The 19,241-nt window shown below is 39.0% G+C and overlaps 1 protein-coding gene across 2 annotated transcripts in view; it reads left to right on the top strand.

Moving 5' to 3' along the window:
• Positions 1-10,019, top strand: part of ube3d (ubiquitin protein ligase E3D) — a 37,629-nt gene extending 27,610 nt beyond the window's left edge. For both annotated transcript variants that reach the window (XM_063879612.1, XM_063879611.1), the window contains one exon: positions 9,541-10,019. In XM_063879612.1, coding sequence (XP_063735682.1) covers positions 9,541-9,561 — 21 coding nt within the window. In that variant the 3' untranslated portion in view covers positions 9,562-10,019. The remainder of the gene's footprint in view (positions 1-9,540) is intronic.
• The last annotated feature ends 9,222 nt before the right edge of the window (positions 10,020-19,241 follow it).

The raw sequence follows: 19,241 nt of genomic DNA, 5'->3' as shown, positions 1-19,241 counted from the left end.
GAACACTTCCTGACGGTAGAAGCTTGTGCTATGGGCGGCAGAGGGCAGGAAGGTAATGCGATCACAGAGCCATCTAAAATTACCGGAGATGAAAAAATAAACTGTCAGATAGGGAAGGCTACCATGGAGTGGGGAGGCAGTCTGGATGCTCGGAGAGTGGAATCTGTTATAGACAATGAGATGAAGATGTGAGAGAGAGGAATAGAGTGTGGGTGTCGGGAGCTATGGTTTTCCTTCTGGTGGCTTTGGAAGACTCAAGTGAACAAAAGCCTATCGACTGTAGCATTCACTATCTCTTCTGCATCATTTCAAGAGCCAGGGTGAAGTATTAAAGGGGATGTATTAGGAGATTTATAGTTTGAAACTAAGAATCATTTGCTTTGTCTCAATTTGGAGAAGTCCTTTAGTACACTGCCATGTAGGACACCGCTGCTGTGTACTGAACAGAAGTGATTTCACCGCTGTTAGCTAGCTAGCAATGGCATTATACGCATTAGCAAATCATTACCGACTACTCAATTAACCAATGAAATTAACAGTGGCTTCTTTTCAAACCCATTGTAGAAGCACATCTATTAAATGGGAAAAACAACCCATGTGAATACCATTTTTTTTTTAATATAGCGCAGTGTTCAGCCACAATTTCAGCTAATCGTGCCATGTTTCATAGCGGTCATTGATGTTGAAAAGTGTGCAGCGTTATACACAAGTTTTTGAGTGAACCATCCGGGTAGAAACTTACATTATTGCGCTGTAAAAACAATAACTTTAATCTGCCTTAAAATGATGACGGTCAATATCAATTTAAGTGGAAGAGGTCATGCCGGTTTACATTTGTGATGGACAATTGTAATTGACTAATAGCTCTGTCTTATGACATACTTAATTGACAATTTAGTAGTAAGCATGCAGTAGATACAGATTGAGTATAGTATGGAATACTTTTAATTGGATTTAGCCTGCAGCCTTCTATTTTTGGCTGACATTTTGATATTTCATAGCTTTAAAAGAACATGTCATATCAACTGTATTCAATTTGAATATTCCTATTAATACTAGTGTGTACCGAGGCTATGTACAGCCTTCAAAATTACATGTTAGCTGTAAAGAGTTTTTTCCACACAGCTGCTTGTTCAACTGTGACTTGCTATAGTCTAAAATTGTAATTACAAATGTATTTCCACAAAGCTTCTTCAGTTTTAGGTTCAGGGTACAAACCTTTTTTCACAGCAGACATTTTGGCCTATCACAGCAGCACGGGTGTAGTTGATAACATTGAAAAAAGACTGAATTCTATTTTGGGAAAGCTGCTTCAGGGACACTTCATGGTACTGAGCCATGGTTAGCTAAATGTGTGTCACCTGTGCTTTTCGTACTATGACAAGTCAAAATGTCCGCTGTGAAAAAGATTTATTGTGCACGCTGTCTTACTGTCACACTGACAGGGCTAACTGGGACACTTGAATAGAACAGAGCCACCACTAAAGCTGGAGGGCCGGAATTGTACATATAGATGAGCGTCCGTTAGATTCAGGCCTATGCCAAATGAGTTCACACAATGCTGATAAAGCCTATCACCGCCAGGGAAAGCTCTCTGTATTTGGCGGTTACTCTGACATCTGTACTTTTTTGTCCACTGGCTAAAGTAGTTAATGAATGTTCAGAATTAATCAGCAACTAAATGGATCACCGTTGGGTTTTTTTGTCTGTAGTGATGAACTTTTACTAGCCACTCCCATACAATACCAGGGTTTGGCTGGGTAAGTTGCTACATTTTGAGCCGTTCCTGCATGTTGCTAACAGCATCTCCTCTGCCCAGGAGTGTTCCCCACAAACCTTCCCATACACATTTCTAACTTTAATTTATGTTGAGCATTCACTCCAGAAACAAAGCTTCTGCCACACTACTAGCTATGGTTGTAACAAATCAGAACTAATAGCCGATATAAATATAGTGGTGCAGTGATGACGCGTTTTTGTAAGCTGACCGGGAAGTTAGCATTGCAAAGGGTACCTCAACAAAAAGCAATGGGATTTCCCAATTCCATTTGGCTATTTTACACATTTTATTTTGTTCAGCATTATCATCTCTATATAGTGAAACCACTTTGGGATTTTAAAGTGTAGATGCCTAACGAAGCAAACGTAATGCTATAAACCAACTAAATCACAATCACGAAGCTGGGGAACACAACTGCAAAGCTTAAGAGAGACTCATGTCGCCGTGATGTTGATTAGTGGTTTATTTAGTCGCTTGTTTGCAACTGCCATTTTTTTTAGAACAAAACATGAAAATCTCCTCAGCTTGTTTTAACCACAAACCCTATTTTAGGCCTCTTAACTTCAAGACGAGGGAGCCACCAGTGGTAAAATCCAAAGCTTTTTCCGGGTTTAACAACTCATTACTGCACCATTCCATAGCAGTGAATTTCTTGCCACTTTTGGCATCTACTTGGTACTAAAGTATCAAATATCATGACATTCCAATTCTTGTTAGGGTTAGGGTTGGGGTTGCTGCTCCTTTGGTAATTACTCACTGCCTACAAGTCAGAATGTACTGTATATATTTACAGCGTTTCTAGTCTTTGCGACCTCTCATTGTGCTTTCACATGTCTGCTATGAAGATAAATGGTACCAGAGCCTTTGAACTGATCCTTCTTTTTTGGAATGCAGCCATTATTATTATCAATGACACCTGTACTTTTCTTGCTTTGATGTGGCTTGCTATATGAAAAGTTGTGAAAAAGACGACTACAACTGGTACAGCTGCAGTATACTGTTTCCCATAGGCAAAAAAAATGACATCCGATTCTGTGATAAATGAAAGTTATAAATAAAGTTATATCCATTCATACTCTATTCAAATTTACATATGAACCCAATCTGCGCCATAGCTATTACAATAGAAGGTTGCTTACACTTCTTTCATCGGCACAAAAAATAAGTATCAACCCCAACAACCCAAGCCTATTCCAACAATGAGGTAACTCTTTGAATCGGGTGTGTGTGTGCATATGTGTGTGTTCTTTGGATAATTTTATCCCTGTGAGCAGATCAAAGCCTGCACCCTAACCCAGCCTGTTATTATTCTGCATGTGGAATGTGTACTGTTAGTACACTGTTTCTGCTGTTGTTCCCCACCCTCCGTCCCTGGGCCTGCCTGGGTAATGGGGTGTAAAGTGGCTCAAGCTTCGAGTGTCACTTTTTTAGCCGTCGAACAGACAACAACACCTCCCTTCTCCCCCCCCCCCCCTTCCTCATTAATCTCCTCCTGACTCCCACAGAGTCGGCATGTAGGTTAGACAGAAACAGATCCCCAAAACTGCTCCTGCGTTTTACAGGAAGAACTGAGATGTATCAATCAAACGGCACCTCAGTCTTTCTCTCAGCTTCCCTCCTAGAGCTGCTGCAATTTGTCCCTAATAAATTACTTCCCCAAAGAAGCACCCATCTCGATTCATTGCATGTGGACCAATGGATGAGAAGGGGGAGATAATCAACAGAGCAGGAGTTCTGTGACGCTGTTATTAGTCAGTATGTACTGCAACAGTTTCAGGCTTATATTGATGTTTTTTATTTAACAGTTATTTTTAGTGTATGATGAATTAATGCTGCATTGGTTGTGTATTGGGATGCCCTGAAGCTAAGGTTGCTATGATATTTGTAATAGACGTCGATTAATGTCTAAAGCAGTGGTTACCAGACTTTTTTGCCAGCTCAAGTAACCCTTCATTTACACCATCCAACCCCAGAAACCAACTGTTCTGTTTGTTGCCGTCTGGTACCGCAGCATCATGACTACAACCAGCAGACTCGGAGACAGTTTTGTCCCACAGGCCATAAGACTGCTTAATGCCTTAGCTTGCACAATTTTATTGTTGTTTTTTTTTGTTTTATGTCTCGTAGTTGCATTGATGAGGAATCAGTGCCTCAAGTTTTTCATTCGTATACACAACTATACTGTAGTCGTTAGGGGTGGGGGGAATAATCGATACAGTATCGCGAAACTTTGTGTGGCGATTTTGTATCGATAATAGGACACCAAGTATCGATATTTTATTTAATAAACTATTCATATATTGCAAATCCAAATTAAAAATGTTGGTAAAACTTGCTTATTCAATCCACTAGATGGTGCTGAGCTTTTTCTTGTGCAGGGCATGGCCATGGGAGAAGTCAGTGGGATTGGCAGGAATTAGTCAAAACAAAGATGGAGTCAGCGGAGAAAGAAATCCGAAAAGCACTAGTCACGTTTAAATCAAAGGTGTGGAATTATATAACGCAATATATCGTATCGCAATACTTAGCATATCATAGAAACGCAGTACTATCGTGTCGTGGCTTAAGTACCCCGATAGTATCGTATCGTGGGGACCCTGGTGATTCCCACCCCTAGTAGTCGTGTATATGATATAATAATGAACCTTTTGAATCTTTGAATCCATCAGGTTCAAATTATGTTTGTTTCAGTAGGGTTTGAGATGTATTTAAATCATCTTTACTAAAACTTGATAACAATACAGTATGTATTGATAAGATAGAATACTGTGATGAACGCCTGTTTTGTCAAATTTGCCTTCCGGCTATTACAACGGAAGAAACTGAATCTATTTATCTACTAATAACCATTTCAACTCTTCACATATTACTTTATATGAATTATTCCAACTTTTTTGGTTGAGCTTAGTATTTTAACTAACTTATATCGACTGTAAATTGTTAACTGTTCATTTTCTGCTTTTAGACAACTTTTTTTTCACACAAAACTTCCTGCTAACTATTTGAACTCTGTCTCTTTGGCTTACTAATCCAACAGAATACATATTACTTTAAAGATCACCTTTTATGCAAAATCCACTATTTTATTTATTTTATACATAAGTATGCGTCTCCTCTTTGTTCGGAGATGCGGAAAGTTTCAGGAAAGTTTCTTTTTGTCCTGATCCATCTATATAAAAACCTGTCTGAAAACGAGCTGATCAGATTTTGGCCACTTTGTGATGTCACATTGTTTTTTGGGGTTGTGCAACCATTAGCCAATAACCAACCAAGGTAGGGGGCGTGGCCAGCAGCAGACCATTAGCATTTAAAGCTACAGAATCAGCACTTTTGGAACAGGGCTGAAACAGAGGGGTTTATTTCGAGCCAAGCACTTCAGAGACATGTTCTGTGTATATCTGAGAGCTATAATATATTGTTGAAAAAGAGTATAATAGGGGACCTATAAACTCGTTCTGTCAGCTTTTTCTCTTTAGCTAATTATTAAACTGTACGTATTATTATTTCATATTCGTTTGAGTTATTTGTTCCAAGTGTTTCTCATAAACTTAAATTTTTACTGCTTTTTCATTACTTTTAACCTATTTTTTACGTCTTTTCTAGCTTGCCAATTAGTTTATCACATTGGCAACATATTTTTAAGGTGTTGTCTTGGGTAAGGGGAATTTTGCCTACTGTGCGATCACCCTATTGGTATCTTACACTTTATTGTGACAATAAAGTTACTAAAGATCAGTGTAACAATAATTGCTAATTGGGGATGGTAATTATCGTTCTAAACACAGTTATGTGAATAAAATCATAATTGCTTTTGTTTCAAATAAGTCGAGCTCAGGGCTGGATTCTGTCCTGGGGGTGCAGTAAACAAATGTGAGGAGGCGCATATTGTTAGAATGAGTTTTAGTTTGGTTTTTTTTCTTCTTCCTCCTCTCCTAATTAGCCGCATTAGAATATGCTGTATGGCAGCTAAAAGAAAGCGGCTCATTATTCATGTGTGCACTCAACAAGTCATCATTAAGCTCATCATAAGAAGGTGATGACGGCTGCACTACTGACTTCTCGAGGTAAACTGAAGCGGCAGCAGAAAGGTTTGAATTCTCAGAAGGCAGTAATCAGTCTGTGTCCCTGACCTGGGAGAAGTTGTTCTTTTGTTTTAAATTTGGACCATGTCCTCAGGGTGAGGTGGAGACTCACGCAAGGATAAAGATGTAAATGCATCATTATATGGGTCAGTTGCTTTGTTCACTTTGCCAGGATTATATCGTGGTCTGTCCTTGGTATCTGCTTAAACCGGCAGACTTTTCTCTGAGGGAAGTACTACTACCCAGCAGCAGCGACTTCTTTCGTTTATCAGGTTCTACTTTTACACCTCTTGCTGTCAGTCCCATTACATGTGAAGAAACAATCTCTGTGCTGCTTGCCGAGTTTAAAGTATTATGATGACAGTTCCTGTCACAGAGCATCAAAGTCTGTGTTGTTTAAAAGACTTTCTCATGTCTTCGCTTCCTCTTGTCATTGTCTCAGAACCTGTAATGCCCTGTTCTGTAAAGTCCCTCTCTTCTTTGACTAAAGAGCTATTGTAAAGAGATGAAAAATCAAATCAAAGGTTATATCTGGCTTCAGCTAAATTACCCTTAAGGGTGCTGAAATTTCACTCTGCTAAAGCTCAAATGAATTTCAATGAGATCAGAGGAGTGTAACACCCTTCAAGTTTGCTTAGAAGACGCTGTCATCCTCACCAGTTTAAAGACCTTCATGTCATTCCAACATGGTTACACACAAACAACCTGAGCACCTTTTTGTGTAGTTTGAGATAATATAAACAGTGTATTCCTAAACAATAAAATCTACTCCCTAGGTGCAAGTGAAAAGCAGTCTTCTTATTCCTTTGCTTGCGATGTTTCCTTCAGTCAGGCTCTTACCAGCTGTGCCTCTTGGACTTTACATTTCATCTTGTAGACATACTGTACATTGTTACAGTGTCCTGAAATCACCACCACTTAATCAAAATTAGAGATCAAAAACATTCTAAGGATCTTAAAAACACATTTCCTCAATCAGAAATCCTACAGCTTGGCTTCGGCAAAACCACACATCAAGAAGCTAACTTAAAACTCCCAGACTGCAAGTCTCGTCTTCCTCTCCTTTGTTTATTTACTAGCAAGATTTCACTTTAGCTAGCTGTAGCATATTAGCCCTTGTTTCACCCTCCCAGAACAGCAAACGCCATAGCAGTTCAAGTTTACCTAGCCCAATTTTCTGACAAAACAACAGCAAAGGGAACAGACTTTAACATAATTGCATTTGAGTTTCAGGTGAACTTAGTAGACATGGCCGTGGGTGTGCGGTCATGCCTGGATGCTTTGTTACCGGTTTTTCCAGATGAGTGACGTTGGGTCCTTAGGATACAGATTATATGTAAATCATAGTCCCTTGGCCCCCTCCTTTCAAACCTCTCCCCTTCACACCAAAACGGTAACAGAAAGTTGAAACCAACAAAGAGCATTACTTAAAAAGACACTGAAGAAGAAGTCTGAACATTACCTTAGAAAGTACCATAAAAAAATAATCAGCATTAAAAAAAATCTCTATATTTGTGCTTTCTTTTTGCTGTCGGATTTTCATCAGTGCCAATACGACTTTTTTTTACGAGTGTTGCGTATGCTCCTTTTTTCATTTCTAGTTTTATTTGTTTTACCAATGTATCCAGGATACTGTCAGTATCGTGGTTAGTCCTTCTCCTGTTTTCAATTGTGGGCTTCACAGTGCAGCCACAGCTATAGCTTTTAGTAAAGGTTCAGCTCCAAACCCAATTTCCCCAGCTCCATTCTCCCATCTTCAGTCAAGCGATCGTCCAATCACAAGCCAGTTTATCTCCTCCATCTACACACTCATTGCTCTGGGTCCTTATCTCACGTTGTCTTATTATGGGACTCAAGAGTTCACCTCTAGTTGCCGTTCATTATCATTTGTATGAATTACCATTGATGCGCTTGAGTGGTGAGCAGACATTGGCACGGGGACGGAGGAGCCGGTGCCCTGAGTGAAGCAAATGCCCTCATCCATCATCCCAATATAGAGCTCTCAGTGGAGCGCAACCATTGTCTGCAGCAGGCAAGCACCCAGGAATATCAGATGGAGGGAAAGAGAGAGATGGAGGGTAGGGCTGAGCTTATTTGTTTTCCTGAGCTTTGTTTATTTGCCATCGTGTTTTTGAAATTGATTGAATCTCTACCACCTGTGGTGTTCAGTTGTTTGAAGACAGTAATTGCAGATAATGTGTTTCTGGGCCGATAAGTAGGCCGTAGAGAACCAGTACATCTGTGCTTTGGGGACGAAAAATCCAAATTTTCCAGCACAAACTGGAGATTTTTTGCAAAAGTTAATCTAATTTGGTTTGATTCTCAATTATAACAAGCAGTTTTACATTACAATGCTACTGCAATTATACACCAATTTGTTATCCACTGCCAAAAGTAAGTTGTTAGAGTAATTTGCTTTACCAAAAATTATACCACTCTGCAGGCACAATAACAGATCCAATGTTTTTGTTTTCTGCTAGAACAGCCAGTTAGTTTAAGTGCTTTCCTCCCTTTTATGGGCACAGCAAGTGGAAGAGCAAACAGTTTTTCGACCGCAGTAAAAAGGTTGATGCTGAAAGGCCAAATCCCAACAATTATTGATAGAATGCTCATAAGTCAAAAGCAAGTTGTGATATTTGACATTGATAGCATTTATCTTTTATCAATAAACTTGGGCATTTTGGTGTGAGGACGGAGACATTACAAAGATGAGGAGCGTTATGGCGGGGTGGAAGAGGAAGATCCTAGTATTTATTCCAATGTTATCGTCAGAAACGAGTATTCACACTAATAAGAACGTTCATAAACGCATAGGGTTTTATTAATGATCTTACGAAAAGATAGACACTACAGTTGATAGTGGTAGCATATCTTTCGACTACGTAAACCTCTTCTAGCTTCTTAATTTCCCTCAGAGTGACAGCCCAACTGAAAGCTAGCCATTACTGTTTTGTAGCTATAGCTCCGACTTCGCAATCTGATTTGTATATGCAGGTACTTTGCAGCTCACAGTTGAAATTCACTTTGCTTTCCACTTAGATTTCATTTTATCAGATTTTTAAAAGTATATAAATAACTATTACTTGTCCAAAGGCTGAGAGGAAAAAAGTAATTGTTGTTCTATGGAGAAGATAACGTATATTCTGAATAGTAAAAATGGAACTTTTTGATGGGTTTGGGGCCCATTTACTCAGCTGTAAGGGAATGTTAATGTGTCAGACATGCTAAGAAATGACAAGGGGACTCCAGGAGAGGGATCTGGTTGAAAGAAAAAGTAAAGTTCTTCTTAAACTGCTGTGACTACAGTATGTACCCTTTGTGGGATAATGTTGCTACTGCCAAATTGTTTTTATTTTTATTTGTTATTTCATTTCCTGTCTTTTTTAAAATGTCTTATATATTTTAATTTTATTTTTTTCCAATTATTTCCTGTCTTGTCTTTGCCTATGTTTTTCACATTTGTTGTGTAAGGTTTGTTGTGTCTTGTCACTATGTTGTTTAAACCTTTTTTTTAATATATATATATATATATATATAGTATATAAATAACCAACTACTTATAATGCACTTTTCTTAGCTTTCCTCACTGCAGCGAGAGAGAAATCGGAGTATTCAAACCCTTTACTTTGTATTTACCTATTTTTTAACCTTTCCTGCCCTTTTACCTCTTTTTCTTAGGTGGCATACCTGAGGCTTTGAGGTCAAAGGGCAAGTGCCAGGAGGTCAAGACTCCACTCCCCACTTTTGGAGACTTCAAGAGGACTTTGGCAGCTGAGAGGAACCTTTGGGAACATATACTGTAATGTTTGCATATGTCAAAGTGACATTCTGCACAGCTTTCCAGCATGAGGAAGGGATTACTGTGTGCAGCAAGAGTAGCTTGTGTAGTGAAGCTGTGGTTTCTGGCTGCTTCCTGCAACGTGTTTGGTAGTGCGTCATCAACTGCAAACACATTCATGTTGAAACAGGCTTCTAAATGTTCAGCCGTATCCAGTAATTGCTAAACCAGAAGGGAATGACATCATCAAAATAGTTTTTTAAATCCTAATGTTTCATAGTGGCTGAAAAGTCTGTGTTTGTTCATTCCTAAGCTTTATTTTGTATTTTCTTACCATTCTCAACAAGAAAGAGATTAAACTGTATTTTCTTCAAAAGAATCGACTCTTCTTATTCTTTTTTCTCTCTGCCGTAGAGCACTCTTGGTTGATATGTGGAACATTGTTCTTGAGTTGGCTCTTGATGAAAGCTTTTTTTAGAGGTACTTCAGCCCCAGGGCGCAGCAGTCCATCCTCCACTTGAGTGTAATTACAGCTTTTGGAGCTAGGTGATTTTTGTCTAGTTGTGGGTTTATTTGTGTGTGCGCCAACAATTGATGGTATTTATGTAACATGCGTGGTAGTGAGAGTTATTGGGAATATGTATGGTTAAAAAAACTCCTCACCTACATTTCACCATGATACAGCTGGTCAAGTAGCTCTCACAGTGTCAAAGTACTTCTTACACATTAGTGGTTTTAGTGGGTTGGCAATCTCGGTCTGTCATTTTGTTGGTCCAACTCTTTGGTTTGGACTGAAATATCTCAACAACTATTTGTTGTACTGCCATATCCTTCTTAAACGGACATTCCCAGAAGATGAATCATATTGACTTTGGTGATCCCCTGATAATTCCTATAGCACCACCATGAGGTCGACACTATTGGTTCTGAGTGAAATGCCTCCAAAATGACCAACTTGATTCCCATGGAACTTGTAACACACGGTCATGGTCCTCAGGAGATGAACTTTATATTTTTTGAGCTCAGGGGTTCCCAAACTCAGAAAACAAAAAATATATTTGTGTATACTTGGTGTCCAAACATACAAAAAGGGATCAGCTTAACAGACCAGTGTAGCCGAAGAGTATACATATATTTTCTTTTAATAAGAAGAAATGAATTCACATACTGTATCACAAGCGATTTTGGATTTAAATCCTAACTTTATGAGACCGGTACTTTTTGTAATTTGCTATGTCAAACTTATTATAAACGTATCTGGGGACATACAGTATCTTAATATAGGTGCATTTGCACAACATTCCTGATTCCCAGAGGATGTATCCTGTTGACTTTAGTAATCCTTTGTCTTTTCCTCGAGCGTCATGAAATCTCTCACCAACCATTGAACAGATTCCAATTTAATATTTTTAACATCTTCATTTTTCTCTGAAGATGAATTTGAGCAACGATCTTCCTTAAATTTAGGACCAATACCTGCAAAACAACAGTCCAATAAGCCTCAGCTGTATTTTTGGGAAGAGCTTATCTTAGAAAATTTTAAATGTAGCATACTGACGTGCTAAACTGAGATCGTAATCATGTCAGCATTATCATGGCACATGTTAGCATGCTGAAACTAGCATTTAGCTCAAAGCACCACCACACTGTACAGCCTCAGAGCCACGAGTATGGCTGTAGACTGTATTTAATCATGTTATATGTTTATATATATATATAACCCACAAAGCCCTCAACAACCAGGCCCCCTCCTACCTCACTGACCTGCACCATCACACCCCTTCCCGCAGCCTTCGCTCATCAGAAGCCAAACTCTTGTCTATCCCTCTACGAACCAGCACCGAACCTTAGAATTCTCCATCGCTGCCCCCACCCTCTGAAACTCACTCCCACAACACATCAGAGACTGTAATGACCTCCCCACCATCTAAAACTCACCTTGTTAGACCTTTCAATGTGTGTTTGATGCTGTATTCTTGTGTTAAATGTGGTTTTATTTCTCGATTTTATTTATACTTTATATCTTATCGTATTTCTTTAACCTCTATAAAGCGTCTTTGAGCACTTGATAAAGAGCTTGATAAATAAGATGTATTATTAATATACATGTTACTGAATATATGTTATAACGTGTATATTTGTGTGACATATTTAAGCTTTAGCTTTTCCTGGAAATCGAGATGAGACCATTATGCTGCTCACATCCTGCTTAATGGTTTGTGAATCCGGCATCCAGTGACCATAGTTATCTCTGACCAGCAATGCAGCATAATAACGTGCCTGCATTTCTATTTTTACAAGCTCTTAATAGAAATGTGCGGACAATTTTTGTCTGCTCCTGACTGCATGCCTGAAGCAGTTGAATGCTGATGCTGCAAGTGACAATTACCTTTAAAAATACAAAGAAGTATTGTGCCCACTGAGGCAGCAAAGCAGAGAGTGAATTGCCTAATTAAATACATCCAACGCTGAAGCGTCAAGGGGTTCTCATTTCCTTTCTGCCCTTTCGCCACAAGTGCAAATGAAGTAGGCTCTAAATAACCCATTTGTTTCAAGCCCGCTGAGCAGAAGGAGCTACTGCACATTACTGGCTGCGGCTGCTGTTTTAAACACACAGACAGACGCAGACACCCAGCAGCCTTGAGGGATTGCAGGCACTCTTTGTCTTTCCAATCTTGATGGACACAGGAAGTGTCAAATTAAAAGTTTTTTGGACAGTACGCCGCTTTCTGTTGACACTGTCCAGCTCATTAGCTTTTTCAGACGACAATCTTGTGAAAATATCAGTCTGAACAAAGGTCTAAGCCATAGTCAGCCTTAGCAATTACTTGTCCGTGGTTGGAGGACAGTTTTTGCTCTTATTTCGTAAATGTGGTCAGGAAATAAAAGGGGAAAGATATCCAATGCAGCAACATTAGCCATAGCAGGTAGTGATTACCATGCATTCAAAATGTTTTGTTTGGTGTGTTAGCACAGCTGGGCTTGGCCTGTATTTGGTCCTAAAGGTTTGACCAAAGTTGAGATAACTTATTGCTAGAAGGCACATACATTCCTTTAAGTTATACAGCAACTAATACAATAATTGATGTGACATTTCACACAAAACCACAAATGTCAACATCAACATGGTATGACAAAATGTCAGGGGATCTCCGAAACTATTGCGCTATCTGGGAACCATGCAATCCATCTTGAAGTTCAGATATTTTACTAGGTAGGTGAAAACTTTGATCTGCTAGTTGCACTAGTTTAAAAGTATTTAGGTAACCACTAATTCATCTTCTGGGCACCAAGAATATCTGCACTTAATTAATAAGGAGCCATTTTTCCCAGAATGGGATTGTCAACGTCATAGTGTCCAATAGGAAAAGTGAGTGGCTCACCAATGTCAGTTGGGCTCATCTTCTGGGAACCATGAATGTCTATTTGAAAGAAACATGGCAATCCATTCGATACTTGTTGAGATTTCAATCTTGAACCAAATGGTGGTCCCACTGACATTGTCATCCCTGAAACCATGCAACAAGCATGGCCGAAAAAACGAAACGTAAAAATATGAAACACAACTAAAGAGAAAACATATTTAAGTAACTACAAATAGTTCACTTGAGAGTCAATATTTTCCTTGGCATGCTGGATTAGAATCTGAGAAAAAACATTATATCCTCTAGAACTTGGACTAGTGCTAAAATAATTGCCCCTCATCACCCAGAACTCTCCACTTCCTCTAGGATTTCCCTCCCATTTGGGATAAATGTCTATTAAAACCGCATATAACATCCGCATATGGAGTGATCAGGTCTACGAGCGCCACAGTATGAATCTCAAATTGGATTTTCCAGGCCTTTGCCTTTGCTAATGTGTTTGATATTATTTTTCGGATTAAGCGAGACAGCGATGTGTGAGATTACAACATTGTCTGTGACCACTGTAGAAAGAAAGAGATCCTATTGGCAGAGGTCAAGCCATAAAGCTTGTCTCATCTCTGAGAGGAAATGAGGCATTAGATTGAGTTCCCGTTTTAGTCACCCGATCCTAATGGGTCATCTATCCTGGGAATCTTGCGAGTCAGTCGGCAAAAACAGGGATCACAGAAACGTTGCTCTTTTCTTCTTTTCAGAGTCGCTAGGGAAGTCAAAATAAAGACAAAAACATACAAATGAAGTCAACTTTGTTATTTTTTAAAGTCTTCAAAGTGTTGCATAGGTGTGGTAGTATGTTCCTGGATTACTGCATGACCTTACCCTGCTATCTGGATTATCCTATTTGTCTTTTTACTGTTCTCATGAGTTACTTTATTTTGCACTTGAGAAGCCAAATACCTCCAATAACATCTGATTTGGTATTCATTGAACCTTTATTCCATTCTAAGATATCCCTGTATTATTCTCCATCATTAAACTTTTATGTACAAGCCATTGTTGTCATAATTTTTTTGTGAAAGTTATTAAAAATGTAAATTTCGTTAAAAATGACCGTCTACCAGTTTGTACTTGATGATATCAATATTGATAAATGATAAATGCAGCCTCAAAGGGATACTAGCATGGCGTTATACTCTTAGCCCTGTTTCACTGTTAACTTTAAGAACATTTCCGCGTAAAATCCCCTCCTTGGCCCTTTGCTCATACGTCAGTGATATCATAAATGGACTCTTATTCAGGTTTTGAGACACATTGACCATTTTTAAACTCTATTTTCTAATAGGGTTTTAGTAATCAGAAGTTTAATCTGATAAGTTCTCAGAAACAAGCTGCTCGAACTTAGCCATTAGCTTGGTAGCATCTCTGTCCTGTGTCCAGCAAGGAAACACTGATGTTACCGTGAATCTGCTTTAAACTGTGTTTTTACTCCAGGTCGTTTGTTTGGAAAGAAGAACCTTGCACATAATTTGGCTCCTGGTTAAAAGATCCTGAACGCTGAACAAGGAAATAATCCTTATCATGAGAAATAAAAAACACCTTGATGATCGGCTAGTGATACAGTCGCAGAAAATGACAGATTGAACATTTAATTTTATCTTCATTCTGTCTTCCCCTCTAGCGTCCCCAATCGTCCCATAACTTTAACAAGCACCCATATCTCAGCCTCACTCTCTCATATTGGCTTTCTAACAAGGCCATGGGGCATATCTCGGGGGCCTTCAGGGGCTCATTAGTTTCTCCAGTGGTCTCAACAAGCTGCAGTTGCGAACTTTGAGTAAACCACTGCCAAGCCTTCAAGCAGGCAGTGGCCAGAAAGTCAACCCGCTTTAGGGGAAGATTGACACAGTTACCTCAGCTAGCATGAGGCAAATAAAACAACTCAAAACAGACATCCAGAAAGCACTTTTTGAACTTATAATTCTTATGTCAGCTTACTGATGAACGGAAAACGTACTGTCATGAGTGGCTGGTCCAATGTGAGAATACAGTGTGTGAGAATGACACTTGTCAAATGCTTCAGCAACATCTCTGCTGTTTGGGTTGCAGGATACACAAACATGATGCAAAAGCACAATTCTAACTTTTTGGGGAAAAAAGTGCAATGTTAGTTGGGCAGACAGACAGGGATTGAGTTGAAAGATGCGCTGACAGACAGGAGACGTATTGAGCTGACAGCTGACAGAGGAGATGGCGGCCCTGCTGGATATGGGGTGTTAGAAGGCTGCTGCAGCTTGATATCTCCTCCAGCACGAAGGAAGATGAATCGACTGCTGCCTCTGAGTCTGCAGACAAAGGAGCTTTTGCATCACTGTTGGGGGGGACAAAATGCTTATCAGCAGTTGTGTTTTATTATGGAAAAATAAGCAGTTAAGTTTCCTGTAGCTTTTAATCTGCCTTCCGAGATTGCATTCTAAAAACATCTTGACTCAAAATACACAAGATGCATTTAACAACATGAAAAATAAAGGTAGCCATTGGCTTTTTATCACACCCAGTTGATGAGGATTCATATTTTTTTTATTATGTAGTAAGGATAGATCACTCAGAAGTGTTGAGTGAATGAGAAGAGATGAGATACTGCGTATGGAACTCTGTGCTGCTGCTGCTTCAGGGAGGTTTTAAATGAGGGATGGATGGAATTGGGAACAGGAAGAGACTAAGAGGGGGATGGTAAAGACAGGGCAATCTGTCAGCACTCACGGCTAAGACAAATGATCCAATCTACACAGAGTCATGTCTGTTGCATGCCTCATGGGTGCACCCAGTGCAGCTGTGGTATGGCCATAGCCCTTTTGGATCTCGACCGAAGAGCCATAAAAACGATTCTTAAAGATTGGATTCTTCAATGACTTTGAGTTGAACGCTGCTTATCCACAGCCCCAGGAGACTTTATGATTATAGCTTTGTGCCGTGCCATACGCTGATGATATGCAACTTTAGAAAGTCACATAATGGCATATTGTTGTGTTTAACAGCTTATTAAAATGTTACCTGTATCAGTTCAGCATGGATATCACTTATAGACAAGACATGCCCAGTTGCTAATTAAGACATGAGTGAACTTCAAAATAACATTTGGTAAAAGAAAAATAGATCCCACTTCAAAGGCAAATAAATTAAATAAAAATACAATTAGGAAATGTATTGGAGAGAAAGAGGGATCTGACATGCAACAAAGGTCTTGAGGCTGGAATTAAACCTGGGACGTTGTTGTTAAAAGGCTATTATTGTCTGTATATTTCCATTGTAAAGGAAGATGTTGCATTAATCTTGAGAATGGTTTCATTGTCAGAAATATTTCAGAAATCCATTTGTTCACCTTAACATTCTTGTAAAGAACGCAAGCTCTGTCTTTCGTTTGTCTGCACTGAGCAGCTTAGATCAAATGACTATAGCGAGAACACAGAAAGTAAACTGATTATTTTGTTTGTGTTAACAATCCGAAACAGCCAAACAACAGTTGTTAGCTTAAAGCTAGCTAGATGAACCAACCATGTGCTACAGTTGCTGTTCTCTTTATTTCTAAAATAACAGATTGACTCCTACGTCAGCTTTCCTTCAACTTTGTATCCAAATGTACCTTACATTTGCATTGGTGTATTTTCTGAATACACTATAAAAGAGTCTAGGAGACGCGCTTTTTGCAGCTGTTCTGAAACACAGTGTTCTTTTAAGCTGTACGCTAACATCAGATTGCTAACCAGCTAATGACCAAGCTACCAGGTTAATTTCAGTACTATAACTCTTTCATGTTCAGCTTCCTGTTTGAGTAAGTTAGCATTCTAACTTACACTAAAACAAATAGCTTATTACCCAGGAACACCACAGTTATTTCATTAATATGTGTAGAGCTAGAGCATTTAATAGAAACCCTTTCCTTTCTTAGATATTTAATCTGGACCAGACGACTGCTATCCATCTTTGCTGCTAGTTTGAATACAATACATGAACAAACTTTACTTTTTCTTAAATGTAAATGGATAAAATAGGATCCATTATCTTTTTAGCTTTTGTAGATCACAAAAAGAAACTGTAGCCAGGGAGATAAAAGCAACTAAGGCACAAAATTGCTCAGCACATATCTCTCCTGTCCTCCCCCTCTCTTTTCTTCAGGATTCTCAGCTGACCGTAGCTCCAGGATAAAGAGGCCTTCTGTTTGTGTAGCAGACCCGACCCGTTAACCCTACGGCATCACATCCTTCTCATGATAGACCCAAGAAAAGTGGAAACCTGGAACTGAAGCAAATAATAGGCAGAGACATATTCCTACTGGCCAACCTAGGAACGGTTTCCACGGTTTCTGTATGTGCATGTGTGCCAGTTTGTGTGTTACCCATTGTCTCTTGCCAAAAAGAGGCCTTTTGTCTGTTCCAATATATTTCCATGAATCTATCTTTAGATGATGAGACAGAGTCCAGTTTTCTGAATGGTTCCAGGACTGTACGCATTGTGAGTCTCTGAGGCATTCATGTTTTGAGGAGTTCCTGGATGTCCTCCTAAATTATAGTTCCCTCTACACGCAGGTCTCCTAGGCAGCCCATCCTATCAGACAGAAGCCTTTATTCAGCAGAGGGTTTTTTTCGCTGAGACAGAACAAAGCCACCGCCATCCCGCAGAGCCGACAGGTGGAGGGGAGGACGTTTTTGACAAGAAGAGTGCATCGTCTCATCTACTTTCTTTTCAAAGTGCCTTTCCTTTTCTTGCTAAAATGTCTACCTACATCTCAAGGGGAGAAAAAAAGGACTATAATTTTCTTCACATTCCGCATTTTCTTGTCTTCTCTCCGTATTACTCATCTTAATTGTTCACGGGTGATGCAATGGGAGCATCATGATGGATATTTCAAAACTTGGGGAAATCAAACAAAAACTAATGAAAAAGCTAGAAACCATTAAGGGTAAATGGAAAAAGGTCCATGTGTGATTTGGATAAGCTAACACATTTGGAAATGCTCTATTAATGGTTATATTCACACATTTTCAAAAACACAAAACAGATAAAGGGTCCTCGGCTTTTCGTCGGCAAAACGAAAGCGTTTCAGCTTAAAATGTGATCATTTTTACCAACAATAAATAAGAAGTCCCTTTAGTGCCAGGGTCTTGTATCTTTTATACCTGCCTATATAAGATTTGGACACTGATACTTTTCATTACCTAGTGACATTTTCAGCCTTCACAGAACTAAATTATGGTTTCACCTGCTTCAAGTAATCTCACAATTTGTTCAAGGGGCATGTCTTTGAGGTATTGTTCCAAAAGTCTGAAAATGTGATATTAGATTGTTAGAAACCTAAATGTTGGACCTGTCTGTCTCCTCTGCCTCTTACGACAGAGTCAATCCTCATGAGGCCTCCGGCCACGGATCTCATTGTTTCGACTTTAATAGCCTCTGTAACAAAGTTAAGAAATTAGTCATTTGAATTTCTGAAAGCTTCTTGCAGTACCCTTTGCAGAGAATGAATCACGGTCACAATATGAAGCGTAAATGTAATTTTGCAAAGGAACTAGAGAGGGAGACACTTTAAGTTGTTGAGTTGCTTTACAATAACAAAATAACAAAAGTTGGGTGAACAGAAAAAAGACTAAATGTTATTTGTCTTACAAATCAACATTTTAATTTAAAATGAATAAAACACACCTTTGTTCTAAGTGCATTTAGGAGTTTTTTTGCTACATGTAACCTTTGTATCTTAAAGGGAAATGCCTTAAAATTGTATGTTTTAATAGAAAACAGTGGACAACTTCACCTGTTGCAAAAAGTACAGTTGTATGAGAAATGTACCGCCTTGATTTGTTACCACAGTAGACATTTTCCTATTGAGTTATGGTCTTAATCGCTAGTTTAAAGCCATTTTCAATACAGCATTATCTTCATTTTTTAAATAATGGTCCCATTAAGAGCAAAATGCATGCTAAAGCAGCTTAAACTTGGCGTGGCTACCTTGAGATTGACAGTCTCTTCCACAGCATTGTCTGGCCTTGTTTTTGACTTACCCTTTCACTGTCTTTCTTTAGTTCATGAAAGTACATTGTAAAATGTAGGTCAAATTAATTGTTCAGCGGTTAGTTGTACCGTACTCCACCCTCTTGAGTCACTTCTGCTTCCAAAAAACATAGATGACGCCAAGCTGGTCCAATCACAGTCCATTAACTAATGAATGACATCACAGTGATTAT

This window comes from Eleginops maclovinus, chromosome 3, assembly GCF_036324505.1.
Source record: "Eleginops maclovinus isolate JMC-PN-2008 ecotype Puerto Natales chromosome 3, JC_Emac_rtc_rv5, whole genome shotgun sequence".
Taxonomy (NCBI): domain Eukaryota; kingdom Metazoa; phylum Chordata; class Actinopteri; order Perciformes; family Eleginopidae; genus Eleginops; species Eleginops maclovinus.
This window is presented reverse-complemented; position numbering and strand designations above follow the sequence as displayed.